The sequence below is a fragment of the Volvox carteri genome, assembly GCF_000143455.1.
Source record: "Volvox carteri f. nagariensis unplaced genomic scaffold VOLCAscaffold_21, whole genome shotgun sequence".
Taxonomy (NCBI): Eukaryota; Viridiplantae; Chlorophyta; class Chlorophyceae; order Chlamydomonadales; family Volvocaceae; genus Volvox; species Volvox carteri.
The window spans coordinates 1,220,193-1,246,346 of NW_003307564.1; the positions used below are offsets into that span (position 1 = coordinate 1,220,193).

Consider the following 26,154-nt stretch of genomic DNA (forward strand, 5'->3'; position numbering starts at 1 on the left):
CTGTGCTGACCCGCCCCACCTGAGCAACCCGGTCCCGCGTTGTCCAACGCGGGGAGCTCACCTGCGTCCTCCTCGAGCACACTTGGGAGGGGGTGCCAGCCTTGCAGCGGAACGCCGGAGACAAGCTGAAGTTTGCGCTCTTGAATCGCCAGCCGAGTGGTGTCGTGAGTCTTCAGGTCGGTAACGGACGGGTTGGCTCAAAGGAGTCTCGAACGCTGTGACTCATGCTTGCGCCGAATGGACTCGAGTTTGGCTGTGTGGGCGTCCTTGGCTGATTTCGAAGCCTGAGCGGGCAAATGCTGCTCCTGCTAGCCGAGGTCTGTCGCCAACGCCTCGTCGATAGCCAAAAGCTGATCTTCTACCCGTTGCAATATGTCCAGTTCATCTGATGAAAGCGGTGGGAAGGAGACCAGCTCTCGGTCGCAGTCAGCGGTCGTGCGCAGATGGTCAAAGGGCGACATGGCTACAGCAACCAACACCAGACGAACTGACGAAATGAGTTGAAGATTAATAAGACAAGAAAGGTCGCCCAACGTAAAGAAAGGTCGCCAGATCCACACCAGGCAATAACAGCGGGCAGGCAGGCTGGGCGTCTCTTCTCCCCAACCATATGTCCACGTCCCCGGTGCCTTGTTCTTGTTAGTCGTACTGTAACGAACGCGTTTGGGTTTCTCGTCCCGGTATCTTGGTCTGGCTAGCTGCTCAGCCCGGATTCAAAGACAGTTATTATCTAATTGTACCTCGTATACTGGTGGTGTTCCAAGATTTTTTGAGATATCTTCATTGTAGATAGCGTGCCAGCTATTTCTGGAGGGGGCAGACCTGCTCAATCCCAGTAGGTCCTAGACTGTTGCTGACCGTGTTGGCTAGGTTTTTCCTCTAGATAAACCCGATGGTGTCGCAAATGCAGAGACAGGACAGAACAAAATAGTACAGCATATGCTGGCATATGACTGAGGCCGAGGATGGAAGAAGACCATATGGGAATGTTTGGGGCATCATCTGATGATGAAAAGAAAGCGGCAATTGTTCTGTGCATGTACAAGTGCATGTTTTTTACCCTAGGTCACCTTGCGAACTCGCCACCCTAGCCCCGATACCGAGCTCACAAACTCTTAATCAACGAAACAATGGATAATCAGACGCAATCCCATGGGATGTGGCCTCAATTTAGGGCATGTGTGGTGGCCTCAATTTAGGGCATGTGTGGTGTAAATAGCAAATTTGGAAATCACGAAACTGTCCGCTGCCCCGCGCCACCAATAGCAGCAGCAACGTCAACGGTAGCAAAATCCTCAGCAACTCATCAACCCGTAATTTCGATCACTATTTTAGGAATGCTTCCAGGACAAGACACACACACACACACATAGATGCAACGCTGGCGGGGTTGCAACCCACGGAAAGGAGCAAACAGTAGCTTGACTGACCCATGGTTCAGTCCACACCCACGCGACGACGCGACGGCGCGTTCCAACAGTCACCTCTTAACGACCCTGTTCCTTCCTTCCCTGAAGAGACTCTGCTCCACCGCCGCCGCCACGGACATTTGGAGCTTGCCCGTAAAACCCTACTGCTGATATTCTCAATACCCCCTCTCTAACACAGTGGTTCGTCTTACCCCCTCACACATACACACGCACACACGCGCATGCGCCTCCCAAAATCTTTCCTCCTATCCGTGGCCCTGTAAAGCCCCAAAGACTCGGGTATGATCTTACTCGCCACACGGGGGTCGAAATTCGCAGCACGCAAAAGCCAGGTACCAGCCATCAACCTGGCAACTAGGGACAATTGTGCGCACGCGATAATAAACACACCCGCAAAAACGATGCCTCCTTCAAGACATCGCAATCCTAAAAATTGAACCAGACCTAAGCTGTGGCCATTCTGCCGTTCTGGCCGCACAGGAAAGGATCCAGATCGAGATCCAAGCTGATCGAAAGACAACAGACACCGGTGAAGCTATACACAGGCACCTGGTGAAGCTATACCACCCTGTAACAGCAACAACAACAACAGACAGCAAGGCGCGCAGCCCCCAAACGAGCCTCCTCTCTCCTAAAAATGACCATAAAAGCCAGTTCGCGCGATCCGGCAAGAGACACCAATGCCGCAGACGCCTGTGCTCTAGAAGAAGCCGCACTCGCCAAGCAAGGACCACTTTCATGCCATTTCACGTCTTCACCCTGCTGCTCACGAGAGCGCGTGGTGCCTTCTCTCCCCCTCCCCCGGGGCCGCAATCCGGGGGTATGTTTCATGTGAGCCGCATGGCAAACCTATTTGGGTGTCTCCCCAGCACGCAGGCCAACATGTAGATCGGGGGTGCTCATGGTGTGTGTAGGTCCCGAACCATCCCGAACAATCTCGAACTCCCAGCTGCTGCCTAAACCCCGTTCTCCTGATGGGGATTCTACATCCAAGCGGTTAATTAATTAGGTGCTCGGTGAGTGACTCCCCCTGTCGCTTCCACACTGCGAAATGATGGACGTTCATCCCATAGCATGACCACATCCCATAGCGTTACCAGATTCCATAGCACAACCACACTGCGGAAGGAAATGACAATGGTTGAAGCATCTGCACACACACAAACACGCGCACGTAAACATGTACACACGCACGTATAAACACAACCGAGTGCTCACACATGCCCGCACGCACTCGCTCGCAGGAGTTTTGCCTGGCGCTCGCAGAGGGGACGTTTTCGCGTGTGCGCGCTTGTACACATTATTGTAAGCAGCAACAATCCTGGCGCGGGGAGAAGAGAATCTCCGTAAAAAAAGGCTTCCTGAGAAAACAACATCACAGCAGAAGTACAGCGCAGCGTCTACGACGACGGTGATGATGATGATGATAATGATCACGCATTTCTGGCCATTGCCTGGAGCTGCAGGCAGACTGTCCGTGTGGATGAAGGGTGCGATAACGAAAGGCCCGACAACGAAGGGACACAGATTCGCACATCCAGAGTACCTACGCAGCAAATATGTGCCTGTACACTGTTTACACACACGTCCCGGCACTGTGCGCAAGTTGACAGACACGCGCGGCGACACACGGCCCTTCATACACACGGCCCCACAGAACCTGATCATGATGAGGTATCTGCCTCATGATGTCTCATCAGCATGGTGTTCCGTTCCGTTCGGCAACATGGAGTGTGAGAGCACGTAGACGCCGTTTAAAGGCGCCGGATAACTGTCTGTGGCAGGGACTGCGTCATTACCAGATCGGGTCACAAGGAACCAGGTTTGTCAACCTCTGCAACCTTCTAATCCAAGCCAAGCAAAGTTGTAACCGTCCTCTCGATAAAACAAGGTTTCTTCTGGACCAGACCAAGACCAAGCAAAGGGCAGGGGCAGAGTACGAAACTGATCGAGTACGATAGATCCCATTGAGGTCAGTCGGCGTGTGTCTCTATGTGGAAGCCAGGACCGAGTTCACACACTCACCACTCACGCTAGCTTTCTATCTACGCGCTTCATCAGAATAGCTCCCGGGCCCCCCCCATATACCTCTCCCCCAGCTGTCTCGTCTTCCTCAACATCAACGCTTTGCGGCAACGTACGCGGCAACAACCCTAAGTAGCAGTAAGCGGCAATGTACCACTAACAGATAGCCACTAGCCTTTCCTTCTGGTCTTCAACTCTGGTCTTCAACAGCTCGCGACCCTTGTCCCTAGAACAAAGTGTCCACATTGTCCTGCACACGCTTTACTTGCACGCACAAACAGCAACTGGAGGCCAGAAGACGCCGACAACCGCTCTCCGCAATTCTGCGGATCAGGTCCCCAACGCTCAAGTCGTACTCTGCGCACTCGCTTGTGTGCAAAAGCCCGTTGCCCCCGGGCTGTGCGCAACGACGTTGTTAGCGGAGCCGTGGGCTCTTCCTCCCCCGTCTTGCGCGTCCCTTTCCTGCCCCCTCTCCCATTGCTCCTCTCTTAACACCTCTCCCAACCCCCTTTGGTCACTCGCGTTCGGGTCCGGTTCTAGAGCCGCCCAGCCCTCCTTCCTTTTTGACCACCCTCATTCCCACATGCGGTGCGCACGTCAGCTTGACCGGTTTGGAAGGCCGACATGGACGGAAAAGAGAACGGGAAAAAGACAGGAGGGAAGAATGTTCGGGAACACGACGGTGGTGCGCTTCGCTGGCCTGGCTGTGCAAAATCCCCCTGCCGAATTGCTCGTCACCTCCTGCACCGCAACCCTACCGTACCGTACGACGTCCAACGCGAACCTTCCTAAACGGACAAGATGCTCCGAAACTCCTAACCTGCCAGTCTGCTTGACGATGTTATTCCCCCGATCTGTCATCGTCACGTCACCACACGGGACTATCAGTAGTGCAGCACGGGGACGATCACCACCATACACTTCGTGCACGCCGCATACACACACATACACGCATTACCCCATCCGCCCACGCACTCATAGCCCTAGCCAAACCTGCTCACAGCCGCCTTTCGCATTCATGCACAGCACACCGGGCGCAAGCGGCCTCCGCAAAAACCCCTTCCCACACCTGGCTTCATGCTTGACTGGTACTCTTTCAGGCGGCGACTTTTTCACCTGCAAAGGCTCCCAGACCGACATTCGCAGATCAACGCGCGGCTGGGAAGCGCAGGGGCTGCTGCTGCTGAGCAGGGAGTCTTCATGGCCAAGGCGCCGACTGCGACCGTGGGCGGCAGCGGCAATGCACTGAGCGCCGCCGGTGCCGTGCCGTTGCGCGTCCCGAGAACCCCACGCAACAGCCGCGCCTTTCCCGCCGCTCCTGTCCAAACACGTCTGTCTGTCTGTCTGCCAGCCGGCGGCAGCAGCACAGCGGCTACAGGCGGCGGCAGCACTAGCAGCAGCAGCAGCAGGCCCCTGCTCACAAATGAGCCACTCGCCTGATCAGGCTCTGCAGGGCAGCGAGGGAGTCGCTGTCGCCGTCACCTTCGCCGTCAGCGCGCACGGCTCCCCTACCGTCTTGATGCTGGGAGTTTGGCTCTGCCACGGAGCGGGACGATACCGCCACGGAGGAGGCGGAAGGCGCGGACGGGGAGATGTAGGACCGGCTCGCGGAGTGGCAGCCAGGGTGGCTGCTTCTGGAGGTGCCTGCAATTGTGACGGGGAAGGCAGCGGGGCAGCACCACAGCGGCAGCGGCGGCAGGCGGCATCAGGAACTCGCACAAGAAAGGTGGACCGCCGGAGCAAAGCCGGGGAAGGGAGGTAGTGCAAGATAAGGCGCAACATCGCCATGTGCGGCAAGCACACCCTTATCCACGTCTGCCAATTTCCCGCTCTATTTGTGCACCACACCGCTCCCTGTTTAGCAGGTTCCACAGGTGCAGCCCCTCCAACGAGGTATACCAAGGTACAACAATACATACAGGAGCACAGGAGCCATCACGGCACGCGTGTACCTGCGCCTGACGCTCCAACGGGAGCTCCTAGAGCACCCGACGGAGACAGAGAAGACAGCACCCGCTGCAAACCCGCGGCTGCGACGGGGACGGGGACGGCGGCGACATCGCCACAAGCGGTGGCGGGGGCGGCAACCGCTGGCAAGTGGTCAGCCAGAGACCACACGGTATAGCGTGGCTGTTGCGTGGATGCCACCGCAAGCTCATGAGCCGCGCTGGTTAAGGAAGCAGGCACGGCTCGCCGAGGCGACTTCCTGTCACCCACGGGCATCTGCCGAGTAAGGTAGGGCCGGGCAGGGTAGGGTATTACATGGTAAGGTAGGGTAGAGTGGTGTAATGGTCAACGGCGCCGGGGACATGCATACGTGGATGAGGACGAGGAGCACAGAGGTCTTCATGGGACACGGCACGACGAGCGCGCCGTTGGATTTAGTAGCGCTTGCGAGGTTCCAACTATGATGCCAGCAAAGAGAGCACACAAGAAGCACAGCACGACAACCAGCCCAGCGTGGCGCGGCAAAATAAAGGAGATAGAAGTAAAGCACACACACACATACACACATACACACACGCGCGCGCGCGTAACGCAGCACACAACCCACCTGGTCCAAACCCCCAGCCAAAGAGATCTCCTGCCCCATCTCCTCCTCAGGCACCGCCCGGCCCTGAGCCACCGCCACCGCCACTGTCGTCGGCTGCTGCGGCGATTGGGCGAATTCGCCCAACGGCGCCAGCTGTACCGCCCTAATGCCCGCGGCCGCGGCGGTGGCCGTTGCCCCATGGTTCCGCAAACTCGGAAAAACGAACTCGCCGCCAGCGCCGGCTGCTGCGCCTCCGAAACCAGGTCGGCTGATGCCGCTACGACCGGCGCCGCTGGCCCCAGCCTTCTTCCACGGCGACGTCGATACGGCGCTACCTGCGCTGCCGCTCGACAGCCCCGACCGACAAACGCTTCCACTGGCGGTGCTGTAGCAGCGCAGCTGTACGGGAGAGATGACGGCGGCGGCGGCGTTGAGGACGGTTGTTGTTGTCGTGCCAGGACAGAGCGCCAGAGAGGATAATGGTGAGGGCGACGGCCCGCGCTGGGAGACAGCGGAACCCGGCCCGCTGCCGACCGGGGAGGCAGGAGGAGCGGGGGAGGAGCCCCGCGACAGACCGATCGGGGTCCCAACTATAGACGCTCGAAGCTGCTCCGCTCGGTTCACCAGTACCTCCACTGGAAGCGGCCCCGTGACCATTTCGGAAGCGTCGCGTGCGGCGCCGCTGCCGGCCGCTGCGGCTGCGGCTGCCGCGACGCCGTCGCCGTCACCGCCACCGGCGCTATCACCGACAGATTGTTCAGGTTCAGATCCAAGTCCAGGTTCCCCTTTTCCTAATCCACAGGCTTCAGACTCAGAGTGACCAACTGCCGCGGCGATACCACTGCCACGCGATGGCAAAACGATCCCCTCGGTAGCCGACGACGACGGTGCTAGCGCACCAACGGCAGTGCTGGGAGATAGGTCCACGGCTTGCTTCTCTGCATTCGTTTCTCTGAGCGCCGCGGCGCCAGCATCAGGAGGAGTACTGTCATCCTTGGCCCCGCCTAGCAGTGCGGGAACTAGACTTTCTCCAGCTCTCACTGCTGGGCATACGCCGGCACCGCTGCCGCCCCAGCTGCCGCCGCCACAAGCGCTGCTGCCGCCCCAGCTGCCACCCCAGTTGTCGCCGCAGCTGCCGCCACTACCGGCGCTACCACCAGCCCTGCTGCCACTCCTGCCGACGCTGCCGCCGCCGGCACTGCAGACGCCGCTGCCGCCTGCGGCGCTGCCAGTGCTTCCGTAAGAACTAGCGCCGGCGTCCCCAATGCTGATTCCGCCCGCGCTGGCGCCGCCACCGGCATTGCTGCCGGTGCCACCGGCGCTGCCGCCAGCTCCTCCTCCACTGACGCTACTGCAGCTACGGCCAGTGACGCGGTACGAATCGCTTTCACAATAAACCGCCTCGCACTCGCCCGCCAGGTGTTTCATCCTCCATATAAGTCCCTGCAATGCCGTGAGTGGATCCTCCTGCCCACCGTCATGTCCGATGGAGCTCGCCGCTGCTGCCGCCGTTGCCGTCGCCGCCCTGCCTCTCACGTTGCCAGTCTGCTCATCCGGCGCGCTGTGTGCCGCCGCCGCCGCCACCGCCGCCGCCTCAGCAGCAGTACTTGCAGGCTCGGCCTCCGCAACGCATGCCTCAGTCCAAATCATGGGAGAACTGGACGTCGCAGCTTCCGAAAGCCGGGATCCACGGCCTGCAGAAGCCGGGATTTTCACTGTAACAGGCAGCGGCGCCGCGCTGCCGCCGCTGCACTTCCCTTCAGCGGCAGTGACATGGTCCAACGCAGCTCGAGGCTTACTGCATCTTCCGAAGGACACTGCCTCAAAGCGGAGGCCAGGATATCCCGCAGCAGCCCCATGTGCGGCGCCGATGTTGCGGCCGTGCGGCTGCCGCCGACCCGCAGCTCCCGAAGGCGCCGACAGCGTCCATCGCGCCACGCGTAAGCTCCCGTTGCTGCTGGCACTATCGCCGCGGCCGCAGCCCCCGTCGCCGCTCTCCTCGCCGCAGCCGCTGCCCAGGCAGCCCACAGCCGTAACGCCGGCGGCTTTGTACGCTGGCGTTGATGTCAGGCTGGAAAGCGCTCCCACGCAACCAGAATCGCTTGCCGCGTGTCCCGAGGCTGCTGCGGCGGCCGCCGCCAGCGCCTCTGCGGCCGCGACCGCCGAGGGTGAAGCGGGTTTGGAGAGCAGGAGACTCGTGACGAACTGCTGGGAAAGGATTTTGGTGAAGCGGACTCCACGCAACGGGTCGCCGCCCTGCAGTCTGCTCGGGCTCACGAGGGGAAGCGGTGAAGAGGTCGTCGAGAGTGAGCGGATGGGGGCGTGGGAGGGACTCTCCGCGCCATTGGTGGTGTCGGAATCGGTATCAGGATTGGTCGGCTGCGGCTGCAGTGCTGCGTTGTCGCCGCCTGCCGCTGCTGCCCCTGCAGATTGCTGTCGCGGCTGTGGCGGCGATGATTGCAAACCGCCATGGGACGCCACTCCAGACGCTGTTCGGGGTGCGCCTGCACCTGCGCTGCACATGGCCAAGTCAGCCGAGGGGGGCAAGTCACCGGCAGCCGCGCAGCTGGTGCTGCTGCTGCTGCTTTGGCGCCGTGCTTCCGTGGGGCCGGCGCGTAGGGGTGCCGCCCCTGTATCAGACGTCCCACTCGCATTGCGCATTGGGGAGGCGCTGGAGGCGGCGAGCACGGGCTCGGGTGACGGTGACGGCGCTGGCGCCGATTGCGGGGTGCTGTGCTTGAGGTGGTCAGCGGAATTGGCGGCTGCACCGCCGGCCCCTAACGCGGCGCCGCCGCTCTGATTGATGTCCGCGGTCATCTGGATGTCGGCTGCGACGTGCGCTGGACAGCCGGCAGGGCCATTCGCTGCGCAGGTGTGAAGCATGGAAGACGGTGACAGCAGCAAGGCACCGCCAGCGTCGTACGGTAAGGCCAAGTACGATGACGACGATGGCGAGGAGGTGAGGTTGCCGTAACGAAAGGCGCCGACGGCGAGGCCGCCCGGCGCCGCGGCGGCTGCAATCAGAGTGCCAGCACCGCCGCTGGCCGAAGGGACCACGCCGACAGGACTGAGGTGCACACCCATCGCCCCGGTGGCTCCCGCAGCATCCTGCGCTGCATTGGGGCCGGGAGCGGAAAACCGCAACATCTGCGGGCTGTGAGTCAGGACACCCCCTGGACCCACCATCGATGCAGCTGCTGCCGCCGCCGCGGCGACGGCTGCCGCCGGCGAACAGCCGGTGGCGCCGCCGCTGCTGCCTGCCGCGGCGGCGGCGGCGGTTGCAGCAGGGCCCAGCACGAGCATGACCGGACTGCCGGCAGCGCACCCAACAAAGGGGCTGCTAGTATCCGTACTTCGCGACAGGGAAACACGTTGGCTAGCGTGCACATCTCCCCCACCGCTCACGTCGCTGCCAAAACCCGCCGAGCCGCCAGTCATCACAAGCGGCCGGCCGGTCCTCACAGCCAGCCCGCTAGCGCCGCCGCCACCCATGGCGGACAGCCTTTCGATGGTCCTTCGAGCGAGACCATCCACACCGCTTCCGCCGCCGCCGCTGGTGGCGGTGGATCCTGGGGGTCCATGTGGGAGGCCTCTGGTGGCAGCCGCCGCCGGTGACGCCGCCGGCCCTGTCCGCGGCGCGGCGGTATCCCGGGGAGGCGACGGATGCAGGCTGGACTGGCGGATGCTGCCATGGGCATACACGTCAGGGGAATGCGCCCGCGGCGACTCCCACAGATCCAAGCAGCCCGACGGCGCCGACTGCCGCCACTGCTGCTGCTGTGCCGCGTGGGCGCCATGGGGGTCCTCGTGGCCCCCGCAGCTGCCGCCACCGCAGCCGCTGCCACCTCCCGCGGCGCTGGTGCGTCGGCGCCGGCTGCCGCTGCCGCCGTCAGGGCCCAAACCTGCCGCCGGCCCGCCCAATCCCGTCCGTGAGCCCCGTCTCAAAGTGCCGAAGAGCTGCTGGCAGTGCTGAAAGGAATGAGCAGACTGGGACAAGGACAATTTCTGGCGGGCGCGTGGCCTCAGCCGTGGCTCCGTCCCGTCAGCGACCGGATGGATCACCGGGGCGGTCACCCTCCGGACGGGTGCGGGGCGGTGCAGCTTGAGCGCCGCTGTGGCATTCTTGATGGCGTCGGCCACAGAACCCACCTTGCATTTGCGGTTAATAAAGTTAACACAGTTTTACACCGTTAGTTAACATGGTTGACATGGTTTTTGACACGGCTTACACGCGTCGGGGGACGAGGGATGGTTTTGGGTTTGGGATGGTGGCATGCAATGCATACACTGTGATCAAGGTGTGGCGCCCCTACAGATGCTAGTGGGAATGCAAGCCGTCGATTGAAAGGATGTGAGGAGGAGGTAGAAATGCAAGCAAGGACCCTGACACGTCGCTCTGCCTCCCGCGCCTTGCACTGCTTCCCTCCCTTCGTCCCACCCTTCTTCCGTCCCGCCCCACGCTTCTGTCCACCACCACCATCATCACCACCCGCGCTTCCATGGCCAGCCGCCAGCCACTTACCACGGGGTCATCGTAGCCACCTGCGCCCGCGGCAGCGTACCGCCCTCGCATCCGGCTGTTGCGCGCTGCCGCTGCTGCCGCCGCCAGCGGCGGTGGCGCCACAGCCGCGGCGGTCGCCCTGGACTTTCCCCCCAGCATGCCGTCACCGGTGCCACTGCCTACCGCCGCTGCCGCCGCAGCCGCTGGGCCCTCAGCGTCCTTAGCGGCGTCCCTGCAATGCCAAGGCCGGTTGCCACGAAGCGCTTTCAGGAGGTCCGCGTGGGTTAGAGACATCGAAGCTGATAGGGGCCGTACAGGGGCAGCAGCAGCAGCGGCGGTCCTGGCGCCGCCGCCACTTCGGCTGTTGCGATTCACACCAGAGCCGCCAGGCTGGGATCGCAAAGCGGCGGCAAACGACGCGTGAGGTGGGCGATCCTTGCGTCCCTCCGGAGCTCGCAGCGGGTTACTAGACCCCGCCGCTGAAGCCACGGCCGACCCGGCGCATTCAGCGTCAGCACCGACGTCAGCGTCGGAAGTGCACTTGGCGGGCCGTGCTGCTGCGGCGGGCCCGGCTGCGTCGCGTTGCGGGCACGGGACTGCTGCCGCCGCCGCCGCTGCTGCTGCTGCTGCGGCAGCGGCGGCCACTGCTGCCGCTGAGAGCCTTGGTGGTGGTGGCGTCCTTGCCCTGCGCTGTCGCTGCTGCGCGCTTGGACCGGGGATGGGAACGTAGGAGGGCCGCGAGCGGGCCAGCTTGGCCAGTCTGTGGACACACCCCCATCGACGAGCCATGTGGGGACCAGGGCAGGTTTGTGAAAGGCAAGATTCTTAGAGAAACAAGCAAACCTTGCAACATTGCGTCACCAGAGCCCAACATAAAATTTTTATGCTGAAATGCATAGGCATGAAGGTTTTATATAACTGCGTTTTAGAGCCCAGCGGGATTGAAGTGAAGGGCTTTCTTCAACAAAGGGCTTCCCTTGTAACCAACCGAAAATGTCCAAACGCACCGAGTTTTCTACATCCATGCATGCATGCGTTGCGCACTGCGCACCTGCGCGATCGCTCCCCAATGACCGGTTTGAAGGTCAGGTGCTCCTCCGCATACGCGCGCTCCTCCGCCTCCCGTTCCTCCCGTAGCGCAGCCAGTCGAAGCTCCCTCCGCTCCGCCCAGCGCTGCAGGTCCATGACACTGCGCTGCAGCTGCGGGACAGCACTGGAGGAGCCACGTAGCCGCCGGTCTGCCGTGGGAAGAGAGAGACCGTGGGAAGGACCACGGAGAAAACGGTTAGTGGGAATTAGCGGGGTAGGGGAATCATATAAGAATTAGCGGGGAGTCATATAAGGATTAGCGGGGAGTCAAATAAGGATTAGCGGGGAATCATGTAAGGATTAGCGGGGTATGGGAGAATTACATAAGAATGCTTCAAAAACAAAGGGCCTACTGCAGATCATTAACGTCCAAAGCTGCAAAATGCTCGTGTTCAATGTGACCAGGTAGCTGCCGGTTAGCTCCAGAAAGGGTAGGGAAAGCGGATAAGGGGGACGGCTCTCACTGTTACTTGCTAGACTTTTTGTAGAGACCGACGCGTGGGTTGCAACAAGCTCCTTTGTTCTCATGCACGTACCTGTTGGCTCGACGGCTCCTTCGCCACCTGCCACCCAGGAAGCACGTCGGTGCCGTACCTACATACACACATATATACATACATACACCAGACCAGGAGAACACAGCACGTCACGGCACAGCGTAGCACGATGGCGGTGCTCACACCGTGTACGATGATCCAAAGAGGTCGCACAACAACAAAAGCAATATAACATTGTCAGACACAGTGCGTGCTATGCCCATGGCACGGAAAACAGGTCAGGTTCCAGAACGGACACACACACACACACGAAAGCCACACACATGCGCGCACACAAATCAAGACATCCTTCGCAAAGTCACACGCAGGACGCTGCCGCCCTACCCCGAGGCTCCTTCCCCCCGGAAAGGATGGAAAGGAATGAATGGAAACCCGAAAAAGGAAGGGGAGCAACGGCCGCTCCCCACCCACCCACCCCCGTGGCGCCCATCAGGTCTGGCCGTGGCCCAGTCACATTTGCCAAAATAGTCCCCCCCACCGTTCATCAGATGGTAAAACCTCTCCCCCTCGTTTAACGGTTCCTCTTCCCCATCAGAGAAGACCTCTCTCACCATACCTGCGGCTGGTGCTGTCGCGGACTGTTTGGAACGTCATCAGGCTCCCGTGATCCCCCCTGCTCGGAATTGGGAAGGGAAACAAGAAGCAAAAAGGATCAAATGCCGATGCTTGATGCAGCAAGCTGCCGGAAAAAGGAAGGCAGCAGCAGCAGCAGCACGATCAACAGCCGGGGAATGCACATCGCCATGATCGTCCCGCCCCGTCTTCCTATGCACGCACATGAGGCCCGCCCGGGTCCCCACAAGACCAGGTGCTGGATTGGAAAGAAGGTAATGAAAGATCACTCTGCATGTCCCCCTGTTCTCTACTCTTTCTTCACTCTTTTCCGCCTCGCCGCCTCGTCTCCCACAAGTACCCAACCAGCGCAAGCCCGGGCCTCCCTTCGCCGCGCACGCCAGGCCCAGGCCCAAGGCCCCACACCTTCCCCTGGCCCTCACTTCCAGGCCCCCGGACATACGGATACGCTCACGCACCTTGTCCCTCGCAGCGGCCGCGGCAGCCCAGGCCTGCCGCTTCTTCTGCAAGACCGCGTTGCGACGCAAAAACTCCGGGCCAGGCAGCATCGTCGCGCCGGCTCCGCTACCTGCATCACCACCGCCGCCGCCTGCGCCTCCACCGACGCGCTGCATGGCGGAACTGCCCACCGCTGTCTCCTGTAGCATTAACAGCCGCTCGTAGCGGCTGCTCCGCGCCGAGCCGTTGCGACCACCGCAGCCGGGACTGTGCACCGAGTCTCTGCCGCTGCTGGCGTAGCCGCAGCCTACACGGGGGCTGGACGCCAGGCCGTGGCCATCCCTGGCGCTGCCGCTAAAAGGCGCTGCGAAGGCGGGTACGCCAAAGAAGACGTGACCGTGGCCATGGCTAGGGCCGGCCCCAAAGCCTCCGCCCCCGCATGGCGCAGCCGTTGCTGCCCCAACCCCAGCCCCAGCCGGCGGGCTGCTACTGCCGCTTCCGCTGCCGCCCGCTTTGAAGCCCTCCCTGGAAGGGCGGTAAACGCGCGCCTCCGGTCGCAGGAAGGCAGCCAAGGCGCTGCAGGCAAGGGGCAATGCAGCAGCCGAACACCAGTAGGCTCGGTAATGAGGATCGCATAAAAAACAAAAAAAACATTATAAAAAACGGAGAATAGATGGTGATAGGGAGTAGCGGGGAGGCAGCCGAAAGCTCGACAGGGAGGCACAACACCTGTGAAAAAAGGTCACGTCGTCGGGCCAATGCCAAAACATTCATTTGGGCCACCACCGAGGGGCTCATTACCCATACCTGGCGCGCGCCACGGCAAGTGCCTGCGCAAGGGCAGCTTCCGCGTCCTCCGAAGCCGTCCTGTCGTCGCCGCCGCCGCCGTCCCTGCCAACGCCGCTTCCATCCCGCGGCGGCAAGTCCCCAACGCCGCCACAAGGCCTATACGGCATCTGGTCCCCGGCCCCGCTGCGTCGTGCAGCGCATAGTGTCCCTGACGTACCAGCACCCCCGCCGCCGTCACAGCTCTGCGGCGCAACCACGCGGCGCCGTCCGCAAAACTCCAGCCCGCCCGCCTGACACGGCTGCGACCTCAGGTGCAGGTCCAGGTCATGCGGCGATGACGGTGCATCCAGCACTGGCATGGAGGTCGACGGCGCCGCGACCGCCGCCAGATTGGACAGAATAGCCGAAAGCTCCTCCGCTGCCTGGCTACGCGGTTGAGCGGCGGCCGTTAAGACGTGCGATTGCGGCAGCGGATCCGAAGCGTCCTTGCCAGTAGGCTTTCCCCCGGCGGCGATGCCTTTCGGCAACTGCAGAGGCGGCGGCGGCGCGGCGTTGAACTGCAGTTGAGCTGACTGCGGCGCCATCGGGAAATAAGCTGCAGGATGCATGCCAACGCCACCGTCGACATCCCCGTTATTCAGACTTCGGGTGGGCGAGCACCGCGGTGATGACGACGGCGAGCGGGATGGCCGCGCCTGCACGGGTTGCGCAGGCAAAGGTGGGGGCGGCGGCAGTGGCGGCGCGTAGGACAGACCCTCACGGCAAGCCCCACCGCCACCTCCGTCGCTGTATCCTCCTCTGCTTCCGTCGCTGCCTCCGCCGCTGCTGATCCGCACACCCCCGCCGCTGCTTCGACGTGGGGCAACTCCACCAACAGACGAAGACCAGGAAGGCTGCTGGGAGGGCGGCGCCGTGGGCGGGTGTGGCCTGTAGATCATAGGCTGCTGGAAAACGCTAGTACCGCTACTGCCAAGGTCCACCACGGATGTAGCAACACCAACACCAACAGTACCAGCACTAGCAACGGCAGGAGCGCCACCTGCGGCCGCGCCGGCTGCAGCAGCGCCGTCAGTACTTGCGAATCTCTGGAAGTTGGAGCTTGTTCCAATTGCATTCAGTGATATGGTTGCGTGCGCCTCGGGCTGGGCCTCGCCCATAGGCTGGGGAGCGACCCATGGGTCCATTGGCAAGCGCGGCAGAGGATGTCTATCGAGGTCCGGTACGAGCGACCGCACTGCCCGCGGCGCTCCTGCGCCACCGCTGTCAGACGCGCTACGGCGCTGCTGCAGGGCCGCGATGGCTGCGGCATCCCGGCTGCTGGCCTGCAACTGCTGCAGGGGGGAAAGGAAAAGTGGTCCGGTCAGAGGTCGGTTACTTTCCTTTATTTTATATTCTTTTATCCATTCATTCATCTCATGGCTGCATCATTGAACGGCGCTTTCTAGGTCGGTTTTCAGGAGAGGGGGCCAACAGGGGACGCAAGACAGCACGGGGTCTTCCCTTTTTACGAGAAAAAAGCCCTGCTTCCCTACCCCCCTAGATACCTCGTAATGGGGTAAAAATCGTTATATTTTCCTAGCGGGAGGAACGGGGAGCGGTCAAGGAAAAAGAAAGAAATCTGCGCGCCAGCTGCAGGATGGAGAACAAGACCTGCTTAAAGCCGGCGCTGCCGGCGTTGTTTCCGGGTGGTGAAACAGCGACAACCAAGGACCTGGCAGTTGCCGGGGATATCAAAAGCACATGCGCATTTGGCGTGCACCGCGTTAGCTTCTCTTGTTTGACCTGAGGCTGCATCAAAGTGACCCGAAGCTGGAAGCCATTTGCCAGGCCCCCTCTGACCTTCTTAGGCGAGCTGGTCTGGCCAGAGCAGGGCAGATACCAACTTGTGCGGCACCTTCTTATCATGACTGTGAGCATATGATGCAGGGTAAAGCTCGTCATTGCTGTTGCAGTGAGCGGCGATGAAACGAGGGTCGTTATTGCTGTGGTCCCAGACAACACCCTTCCTTGCTGCAATTACAAACGCGGCTCAACACAGGCCGATCAACTCGCCAACGTTCAGAACACGCACCTGGAATAAGGGTAGCGGCATGGGTCGTTGCGACGGTGGCCGCGGTGCCATTTGTCCGAGCTCCCCATTGGCAGGCAGCCTGCCTTTTTCAGCAACTGCAACCCCCTCTCTGAAGATCATCGACGATGAAGCAGGGTCCTTGGCCCTGCTCTGCTGCACTGCTTGGCCCGCTCCCTGCACCGTCCGCTGTTGTGTTAAAGCAATGCGAACTTCTTAATACATCACGAAGGAGTTGGGGATATTTTAAATTCTTTCCCTCTCTCAGCTCCTTTTTCCCCTCCCGCGTACACAGCATCCACTGGAGATATTGCAAGGAGCGGCAGCTTGGCGGCGCGTACGCTGGAACAGAAGTGCTGGGGCTTCGGTGCTTTCGGGACGCACGGATGTAGGTATGGCAAAACTATGTATGCGTCCGAACAGCACATCCCAGGAGCACACAGCGTAGCGTTTCATCCTTTTCCGTACTCTTGCAGTCAGCGCTTGCTTTCTCTACCCAAACCCCACCCCCCACAGCCTAACACTCCCCCACCCCCCACAGCCTAGCACTGCCGCACCTGTGCGGCCCGTTGCAAGGAGGGCATTGCGTCATTCCCACGGGCTCCACTAGAGCAGCTTGTAGTCCTGGCACGGTTTGCCCCACCAGCATGTGCGGCGCAGTTTGCAGCAGGTCCACGCTGGTGATGTGCCACGTTCAATTTGGCACACGTTGCCGCCTTTGACGGCATGCTGGCTCCAGGTCCGTTGGGCTGCCTGTCCATCGCGATGCCTGCGTCCCTGGCCCAGGAAGAGCTGCCGGCAGTTGATGCGAGCTGTTGAGAGTTGTCCGCATGGCCAACATTGACAATACCACCCCCGTTTGACACTTGGAGGCTGCCCAAAAGAACCTTGAGCTTGTTCGCACGCTGCTGTAGGCTATTGAACAAGGACGGCGAAAGAGCACCTTGCGGTACAGGCTTTTCGGAATGACTGTTGCCTGGACCAGACAGAGCCCCCTCAGGACCCTTAAAGCCTCCCGTTGGATTAACCTTTGCATTAGGAGTTCGCGGGCTTCGCGAAGGTGGAGTACTGCGCGTTGCAGTCATCCAGGATTTGAGTTTTGACTATCCAAGGGAGTTGACTGCAAACACATTTAACGCAAGTATTTAGTGTGAAACGCGTTGTTCATATTAAGATGGAAAATTATGCCACATGAATCTTTTGCGTAACAACAATCATTTCTTTGCAAATTCCCGTACAAATGTTGTCCCTGAGAGTGAAAGTGGTGATCATAGTGCTTCAATTGAGCTGCATGAAGATACTGTATTTTTTGTCCACCGGAAACAAGAGCAAAGCTGCATAATCAAGAAGCGTCATTAACCCGGCGGAAAGAGGATACCCTTGCACCACGATGCGGGCGCAGCTCATGAGGCCCGCGTTAGCTGCGGCCTCAGGGCATAGATTGGTTAGAACCAAGGTCGCATCAGGTTTAGGCGGAGGGTTGTTGTGCCCCTTAGCGCGGCGGCGACCGATGCCGGCCGGTCTCGTTCGCTCCAGTTCGCCTGAGACTGAGGAGGCGCGCTCTCCTTTAGATGCTCCTCAGGTGCGCCAGCGTCATATGCGCCGGGTGTTGTGCATCTGTTCCATTGATGTCTGGCCTTATCTCTGCGTGAGCAGACTCGCCTCAGCTAAGTGTGGCCTGCACATGCAGGAGTGGGAGGCTCCTATGCCAAGTAAACGGCCTGATATCTTCCCAGAGTTCGAGAAACCGCAGCGAGTTTTCCTACCAAAACCGCTGCCTGGCGACCCGGAGATGCCGGACGAGGAGCTAGAAGAGAGCGCCAAGCGGACGACACCTGGAGATCCAGACCCTGAGCAGAAGCCGGGAGAGCCTCCTGAGGAGCCTGAGAAGCCTGCAGAGCCTGGCCAACCAGAGCCGGAGAGGAAGACTGACATCCCGACCGTACCCGAGTAAAAGAGGCAGCAAATCCGCTTTTTGGGGTATCAGCCAGCGTGATTTGCATGGACGCGCCCGGAGATCCATCTGTCCGCCAGAAAAAACTGTCAGCGCATGTTCCAAGGATATGCTGCTCTGTTTACGCTGGCCGGTTACTGTCATGCACTGCCAGCGATTACGATAAGCCTTACCCTGCCGGGCCATACAGGAGCAATACACAGGACCGATAAAACGACGGGTTGCTCACAAGGGAACTACGTTTTGACTCGTTTTGTACTGTGTTGCATCCGGCTACATGTGTCACCCGACGATAAGGGGATCAGGCGGCCGTTCTGCAATTGCGTAGATCGAGAGCCTTAGAAGACCTCAACCTGTGAAGCAACGTGTGATGTAATGCAGGCAAGGGGCTTTTGTGCTGTCTAATTATAGACAAAGGCGCCATCTATGCAGGCGTCGCCGCGTCAGGCGTGCTGCAGGCGGCCTTCCTGAACTGAAGCGTGTCGCCATCCAAGATGTGGAGAGGTTGGGCATCCCTTTGCCATCTGGGTCAGTGTGGATGTGTGACCCTCGCGACGATGCCCGCGAGACGCGAGCCCTTGTCAGCCAGGCCGATGCGGCGCTCCCGGTGCGTCATTGCGACGATTGCTGCTCTCCGCAGACGGACCTTGCATTCAGTCTGCGAAGTCAGCCGCCGCCGTTACCGCTTCCGGTGTGGTGCAAGGTGCTCAATGCTTTATCTCCAGCAGCAGCATTCACCAACTCTCAACGCATGTGAGGGTATAGGAGAATACTTCACGTTTTCCTATCTGACCACCATCCCTTCCGATAAAAAAAGTTGTTAAGGAAGAGGGTTTCGTTTACCACGTTGCAATCGTGTTGGTAACCCAGATCGGGCGCTAGCGGGCTAGCGCAGGTTTCCTGGCAATACAGCGCGTTGGCTGCTGTGCCGCACGTGTGCATGGTTATGGTGTATACTGATTGACTGCGTGAATGTGAACGTTGCGGGGCATACCTGGCATGAATCATGGCCGGGGGAAGGCACACTGACCTGGCTGACCGGAAGAGTTGAAGTCCAGGGAAAACTGATTGCCACGCCTTGGAGTATTGAGAATGATACTGAGAGCAAAGTTTGAATTGTGTTCTCTGTCGGATTGTTAACAGATGCAGTCGAGGAGCATAGGCTAACGGTGACGTCTGCAGACACGGCCTGTAAGAATATAGGCTTGTTAGGAGAGACATTCATGTTGAGATGGAGGCGGCGCGCAATGCACCGTCCATGGATTTGCATTGGCGCCTTAGCACGATTCATACATCACTCCAACGCCGCCGGCCGCCGCACCCGGCCCTCGCAGCTCTCCAAAATAAGGAACGTGTAGTCTGAATACGACACCGTTCCTCTACTTGTAGCCCAGCGCCTTTCAGCCTCCCCTGCAGAATTCTGCTGGGTAACTGGCTGCACCGGGCCGAGGCCTTTTCTGTACCACCTGAACCATGACTGAAAATGAGCCTATGTCTTTAATGTTAGGTAACTTTGCCCTGACACTAAATTTGAGGAAGGATACTCCTCCCCATGTTTCCTCATCCACTTGTGATTGCCATCGGAAGCTAGAGCTGGTTGGCAGGAGGAAACCGAACTGGTGTGGTACGGCGGGCATGCCCTGCTGCCTTCAACTATTCAAAAAAAAGCACTTGCGGAATCATGCCCAAACATTCTCCAGTTATTAGTACCACAGCAAAAGTTCAAGCTTTTTTTGCGCCGCCTCAATTCAAGAGTCATCAAAACTTACAGGCACTACGGGTGCCGGTAAGCAGTGGCCGAGGGATAGGCATCGGAAAATTAGCTGTAATAGTCGTCCCGCTATCCTTAACGTAAGTGAAAATTGTGAATAGGTAAGCCGAAGCTGATTGTAACTTGCTCTATTTGCTGCGACACGACCATGGATTTACGGTTACAAACTTCACGAGCTTGTACGGTCTATACAAAGCATGAAATACTTCGGATTGACAAAAAAGCACTACTTGATATGAGGTGACCGCTATACAGGGAGATTGCTGTTCGAAAAATGTTACCGTTTTCAGTTGCTGTACCGGTCAGCGCAGACGTCGCATCATTCGCAAGACCTAACATACTCCGCAGAACTGTATACTGCAACCCAGGCACTTATCACTTATTCGGATATTATCAAAGTACCCTCATACCGGTAGGAAATATATCCTTACTACATCTAATACCATATTGAACTTGTCCGTTCGCATTACGCCGTAGATCATATGCAACATTACTATCCATGTTAGCATTTTAGAGCCGTAAACCATAAACAAAATTACAAACAACGTCTTGTGGCGAGTGGTTTTCCTGCTTTCGGCATCGGTAGCTCGTTGGACGAGATAGTTCAACGCTCAAGGGAGCAGGTCTTTATCACATTATAGCTTAAAATAATGGCTTCACCGGCAAAGGATAAGAGCTTGCAGGACCAGGTGCGTTGCTCTCGCGGCTGTCCGCCTACCCATCGAAGTACCTCTTCAACCCCACGCTAACCGCAATAACAACTCACAAATCCTTAGTCATGCGATGTTTAAAAATCAAGATCAGCGGCAATTTCTTTCGCAAAGCTCCAGTTTGTCAGCTCTCCCAAACCTTCTCGCTTCTCTGCCCTTCCCCACATTCATTTCCGAAACCTTAGCTCCAACTACTAGACATAAGCAGCTGCGAGTTCCGCAGCGGTGAGGTGCCGGATCCAGGCGGCGGCGATGGCGACGACGGAGCCAAGTCACAGCTTCAACGCACTGAAACGCCTAAGAAGTGTGCCCATCAGTCGTCATCATCCTCCGGCAATACCGTTCGAAAAATGCCCCTCAGTGGAACTCCAACCGCGACTGTTCTCGCCGGCAACTTGTACTCTAACTCCCGAAACGACAAAGACCTCCGGAAAACAGCGAATGATTCCAGCACCAAGAGCTCTGAGCGTAACACCACGCTCGCGTACCTGCCAGGATCAGTTGCGCGTGGCGCACAGCACTTTCCTGCCGCTGAGTGTGCTGCGACGACGACGGCGGCGGCGGCGCCGGCGGCAGCCGTCGCCTCCGTCGGCAGCCCCGAACATGGATGCGGCGCTTGTGCCGATGTGCACATCGCGCCGGCACACAGCGCCCAGGGATTCGCCGCCAAGGGCGGCCAGCTGCGCGCACCTTTAGAGAGCGTGGATGCGGCGGCCATGGCGGAGGAGCTTCAGTAGGTAGGCAGCGTCCTGGGAAGCCACAGACCCTAACGCTGGTTCAGGCGGCAGTAGCGGGGTTGGTTACGGCTTACTGAGCACGAATTTGTTCAATCAGTTGCTACTGCTACTGCTACTGCTGCTACTGCTACTGCTACTGCTACTGCTGCTGCTACTGCTGCTACTGCTGGTACTGCTGCTACAGTACTGCTACTGCTACTGCTACTGCTACTGCTACTGCTACTGCTACTATGGCTACTGCTGCTGCTCCTGCTGCTGTTGCTCCTCCTGCTGCTACTGTCGTTGCTACTGCTGCTGTTGCTACTGCTGCTGTTGCTACTGCTGCTGTTTCGATGCAGGTAACCGTCAGCTGACAACAGCCGATGCCCGGGATTGCCCGGTGGCGCCCAAGCAGACGTCGGCGCCAATAATACAGTGGTTTGTGGCAGGCAGGAGGGAGCTCTGGAGACGGCGATGACACCGTTGGCTGCTGAGCTGTGTAGAGTGTCCAAAAGATCCTGAGCATAGGCAGCTTTGGGCAGCGTCATGCCGCTGTCGCGAAGGGATGGAAGCTGGAACGTTGTCGAAGGGAGAAAATCTGAGGCGGCACCGGGAGAGCGCGCGAGTTCATTCGTTTAAGGATGGAATGAGTCAACAACTATTGGCGGCAGCAGCAGACTGCTTGCTTGACTGACGCTGCAGACACAGCTAGGAAACGACGTAGCATACCAAGCTGCGCGACGCAAAACCCGGTTAATTAGAAGAGAATACCATCGACTTGCATCACTTTGCACGTTAACAGTAGCGAGGAAATTGGATAAGTAGCCAAGCAGTCGATAGAGCGTGTAAGTGCCAGTATGCATGGCCTTGTGACCTTATGGCCATCTAAACCTGCACGTCATTTCTCCTACTGTGCTTTAAGTTATGCATTTAAAATGGGCGATGCTGCCCGAATATGTCTCCAGCACACTTCGTCGTAAACTGAACAGTCGTAAATTGAGCAGCTTAATGAGCCCCGAGGACCTCAAGGTGCACTCCCGAATCGGCAAAGTCGTTCGTGCTGTACACTGCTGTTACATACACTGCAAAATGATAAATCACCATCCGATGTCTCAATTAAGCTGCCTCAATTATCACACGCACGCTCGAGCTCGGAAGGGAATGCAGACTGCATGTAAATAATGGGTGTGGTGTCAGAGGCGGAGGCTTTGCCGCAAGGGCTGGGGATTCCGGGCAGTAACCCGGAGAGCGAGGTGGCGCGCGGATTGCAGGGGAGGGGGAGACGCGTGATGGCGTCTTGGTTGGTTAGTTGGTTGGCTGGTCGGTCATTTAGTTGGTTTGTTTATCGGTTGGTTCATCAATTAGGCTTCGTAAAGAGATGCAACCGGAAACTGATGGAGAGGCCCCTTGTACGTATCGGATCTTTTTACAAACTCTCCTTTCACGACTTTTGTAGCAGCAGGAAGGTAGCAGCAGAAGTACGAAATGGTAAATGAGTGTGTGCTAAATCGGTGTGGGGAGGGAGGATTGACGAAAGACGGTCGACGAAGGATGGTCGAGGCTTCGTGGCGCACGAATTCCGTAACAATTACTTCGAAAACTCGTAACAATAGAGTAGTATCAACTGGGAGGGGTACAACCCAGCTTTGCATTCTTTGACGGCAAGACTCTCACTTAATATGCCTAGTTTTCGTTAAATATGATATGTAATTGAAATGACTAATTTATCAACATTACACCTAGTCAAAGCCTCAATCTTGGTACTTTCGATTTAGGGTGCATTTCCAATGCGGATTAAGGCCAGGGATTAGGGCACGGAAGTCCTTGGTACGAGCTTACCACATAGTTTTGTTCCATAAGGGAACCAAAGGTTGAAAAGGCGAGGTAAGTTTGCCAACAACTTAGCCGTTTGAGCAGGTATCGATGGAGGACAGAGGGTTAATCCCTGGCCAAAATCCGCACTGGAAATGCAGCCTTATTCGAGCAAGCCATTGTCTGCTGTAATTTCACATGGCGAGTAGACCCGACATTAAACCGGACTATTGTAGCAGGGATGAATGCGGTAAGCTACGAAGAAAATAACTGCATGCTCTCAAAATAACTGCAGAGCCTTTGCGTGAAGAACTGCATGCTCCCGCAGGGCACTTATTCTCGCAGCTCTGGGTTCCTTCTCTATCTCGCACAATGTGCATGTGGAAATAGGAGGATTCATTCGTGCATGTTTTTCTGCTTTTTAAGTGCGCAATGCGGACATGGTTGTTGTAGTGAATAGGGCGGTTGTGGTGTCGCGTGTTAAGTGGAAAGCGGAATTCCTGAACCTAGGTTTCTTACGGAAAGCGCTCCTAAGGACTGGGGTTATAGGTCAAGCAGCCAAGTTTTGAGACTACCAACCTTTTAGAGTGCAGACGGCGGCTTGCTGGATGACCGTACGGTTGCGTACGCTGAATAAGGCATAACCGTAACAAGCCCCTTACCAGTTACGCGCCAGTTTTCCAATATAGAACTCGTTCAGACAAGTAAAACAATGATAGCTGTCATTTCGGCACCTTTTTCGTGCGCTGATTTGCCTCTTTGCGAAATCTGTCCTGGCTGCGCGGAGCGCTGTCGGTCCAAACAACGACATAGGAGTCGGGACCATGCGCATGATTTGAATATCATAAATTAGATTAATTTGTCTGAGAGTTATATATATCCACTTCTTTGGCTAGGCGACTGAGGGGAACCGCATAAGAGCCTTTTCCAAGGACGCTCGACATCCGCAAACCTAATAGGACAATGCTCCATCATATGTTACCAATCTCGCAGGAGAGATTTGTGCACGAAAAGGTGCGTGTACATCAAGGCAGCTTGCGGCTGGCTATCTACCCTTGCAGGTATCCCTTCAACCCCTTACGGCCGACGAAGGCTTGACAGCGGAACAATCTTGATAATAATTAACAATAATAACGAGCATATAAACATAAATGCTACATGGATTATTAACCTTGCCATGGTGCGAAGGCCTCGCATTTAACTCCCAAATTACCGTTGCGCCTTGGTTAGGAAACGTTAAAAGCCATGATCTGACCCATACGTCGAATGATGAGCCGCTGTTCCCACCTGTTCGCTGGTTCCAACCACTCCCTTTTTTCCCGCATTCATATTTATATCTTACAGCCGCCTATTCTGCTGGAAGTGATCAGTAAGCCTCTGCGCAGCGGAGGCGTGCGAGGCCGGCTTCCCAGCCTTAACAGCGGAAGTGTGATTCCCTTGGCGGCGACTTCCAGCAGAGGTGCCGGCAACACGAAGGCTGGACAGCAGCCGGCGGAGCTCAGTTCTAGCCGGACACCGCTGGCCGCCTCAGATCCCTTTGGGAAGGGACTGCTGGCTTTAGCCCCGCTGCCGTCTCCACCTCCGCTGCCTCCAGCTCCGTTGCCTCCACCTCCGTTGCCTCCACCTCCGTTGCCTCCATCTTCTTCTCTACCAGCGACCAATTTAAATAACCTGGAAAAGTCGAACGCGGGCCATGCTGATCAGGAAGCGTCATCGGGGGGTGGCATGAGCGACAAGGCCGTAACCGCCACCGTAGCAGAAACAGCAGAAGCAGCAGAAGCTGCAGCGTCGGTGGTGGAGGCGGCGGCGGCTGTCGCAGCCACAGCCGCCGGCGGCGACTCCAGTTCCGACGCGCTGCCGCATATTGCCGATCATAACGGGGTTAGCGACGGCAGCGGGGTTGGCGGGGACCCCAGTAGCATGCCCCGGGCTAGGAGCTTTACCCGGGGGGTCTTTGCCACGTGGAACAGCCTTGATTCGGCACTGCTGGCTGTAGCGATACCCGAGATGAGAAGTATTCCAGCACCACCGCTACTGCCACCGTTGCACACGCAGCCGCTGCGACTGCCACTACAGCCGCTGGCGCAGCTGCAGGCGCTACAGCGGCCCACAATAGCGGTGACGGCAGCGGCTGTGTCCAGCACTAGGCCGGGGATGGCGGCGCTGCCGCCAGATGGCGGCGGGGACGGTAGCACGATGAAATCCTTGGGGCCCGGAGCCTTGGCAGGAGGGGCAAGGGAGGCCCCCCTGGAGGAGAGCCCCATGGCGTCGGCACCGGCTTCGACGGCTCCGACGGGCTCTTCTTCTGGTGGGGTGTGTGTGTATGTGTACATGTGTATGTGGTGGTTACAGTGGGCTCCGGACTCGTGAAGAGTGGGGGGGTTGTTAGCCGTGTTGCCCCTGAGCCTGGGCTGCATCCGAAATCCAACGGCAACTACCTTCGTTCCTTTCCCTAAATGCATATGAAGCTTATAACGTTGCAGCTTCAAAAAAGGGTAAAGGCGCAAACGCTGCAACACAAACACACAAACACATTTTAAAGCGACATTAAGGAAGTATGAAGACATTATGCAATGCCGCATCCACTTGGCATGTGTGTGTGCGTTACATGGTTGGGGGTGCGTGACCCCATACTTGTAAAACTTGGCATGTGACGATGTGGCAGCTTCCCACCTGCGTACCGCCGTACGGCATGTCCCCTGTTTGGTTTTTGTGCCGTACCAGTCGTACCAACCTTACCTCTCTCATGTAACACATTTTGAGAGGCGCCCATATCCGACGTCCACATCCTGCCGTTTATTGATGCGCCAATCATATATATATATATGATATATATATATATATGATATGATATATATATATATATATATATATATATATATATATGATATATATATATATCATATGATATGATGTGTTAATGCTGAATGGTAGAATGATCCATAGGCGAGCCGAACAAAAAGCCGCAGTACCAATACTGCTCCTGACAAGGCTGCCATGTTGCACCACGCCACGCTACGGCATGCGGCAGGGTCACCTGGGGACGGCAGCAGTGGCAGTACCACCACGGCGGCGGCGGCGGCGGCGGCGGCGACATCGACGAGAGACAGCATACCTAGCACCAAGGCTGCCGACCCCGCAGTCTTTACCTTTATCAACGTTCCTGCCCCTGCCCCAGCTCCCGCTTC

At 58.2% G+C, this 26,154-nt stretch overlaps 4 protein-coding genes across 4 annotated transcripts; 2 read left to right on the plus strand and 2 right to left on the minus strand.

The window, feature by feature from the left end:
- Positions 1-4,872: 4,872 nt before the first annotated feature.
- On the minus strand, positions 4,873-17,088 carry VOLCADRAFT_91524 (uncharacterized protein; the record flags this gene model as incomplete). The annotated part of the gene is made up of 15 exons (XM_002951035.1): positions 4,873-5,099; positions 5,408-5,678; positions 6,010-6,387; positions 6,523-6,938; positions 7,284-9,945; positions 10,511-11,249; positions 11,541-11,689; positions 12,115-12,141; positions 13,167-13,722; positions 13,954-14,630; positions 14,696-14,784; positions 14,975-15,095; positions 15,171-15,266; positions 16,007-16,192; positions 16,561-17,088. 15 exons carry the CDS (start codon positions 17,086-17,088, stop codon positions 4,873-4,875), a joined length of 7,122 nt encoding a protein of 2,373 aa, XP_002951081.1.
- A 196-nt stretch (positions 17,089-17,284) lies between these two features.
- VOLCADRAFT_104942 (uncharacterized protein) lies at positions 17,285-19,473 on the plus strand. Its single transcript, XM_002950940.1, has 4 exons — positions 17,285-17,585; positions 17,694-17,953; positions 18,339-18,564; positions 18,598-19,473. Exons 1-4 carry the CDS (start codon positions 17,394-17,396, stop codon positions 18,712-18,714), a joined length of 795 nt encoding a protein of 264 aa, XP_002950986.1. The 5' UTR covers positions 17,285-17,393; the 3' UTR covers positions 18,715-19,473.
- A 905-nt stretch (positions 19,474-20,378) lies between these two features.
- Positions 20,379-21,175, plus strand: VOLCADRAFT_91526 (uncharacterized protein; the record flags this gene model as incomplete). Its single annotated transcript, XM_002950941.1, has 2 exons — positions 20,379-20,417; positions 20,624-21,175. 2 exons carry the CDS (start codon positions 20,379-20,381, stop codon positions 21,173-21,175), a joined length of 591 nt encoding a protein of 196 aa, XP_002950987.1.
- Positions 21,176-24,470: 3,295 nt separating this feature from the next.
- VOLCADRAFT_91527 (uncharacterized protein) lies at positions 24,471-25,781 on the minus strand (the record flags this gene model as incomplete). The annotated part of the gene is made up of 3 exons (XM_002951036.1): positions 24,471-24,662; positions 24,910-25,271; positions 25,706-25,781. The coding sequence occupies 3 exons, from the start codon at positions 25,779-25,781 to the stop codon at positions 24,471-24,473; spliced, it is 630 nt and encodes a 209-aa protein (XP_002951082.1).
- Positions 25,782-26,154: the final 373 nt, after the last annotated feature.

Bases quoted from the DNA above. Each gene is read 5' to 3' on its own strand.
- VOLCADRAFT_104942 (XM_002950940.1), top strand. From the start codon at position 17,394: ATGCGGGCGCAGCTCATGAGGCCCGCGTTAGCTGCGGCCTCAGGGCAT. The intron at 17,586-17,693 runs GTGCGCCAGCGT...CTGCACATGCAG, and splicing joins CTCCTTTAGATGCTCCTCAG to GAGTGGGAGGCTCCTATGCC. The intron at 17,954-18,338 runs GTAAAAGAGGCA...GATGTAATGCAG, and splicing joins GACATCCCGACCGTACCCGA to GCAAGGGGCTTTTGTGCTGT.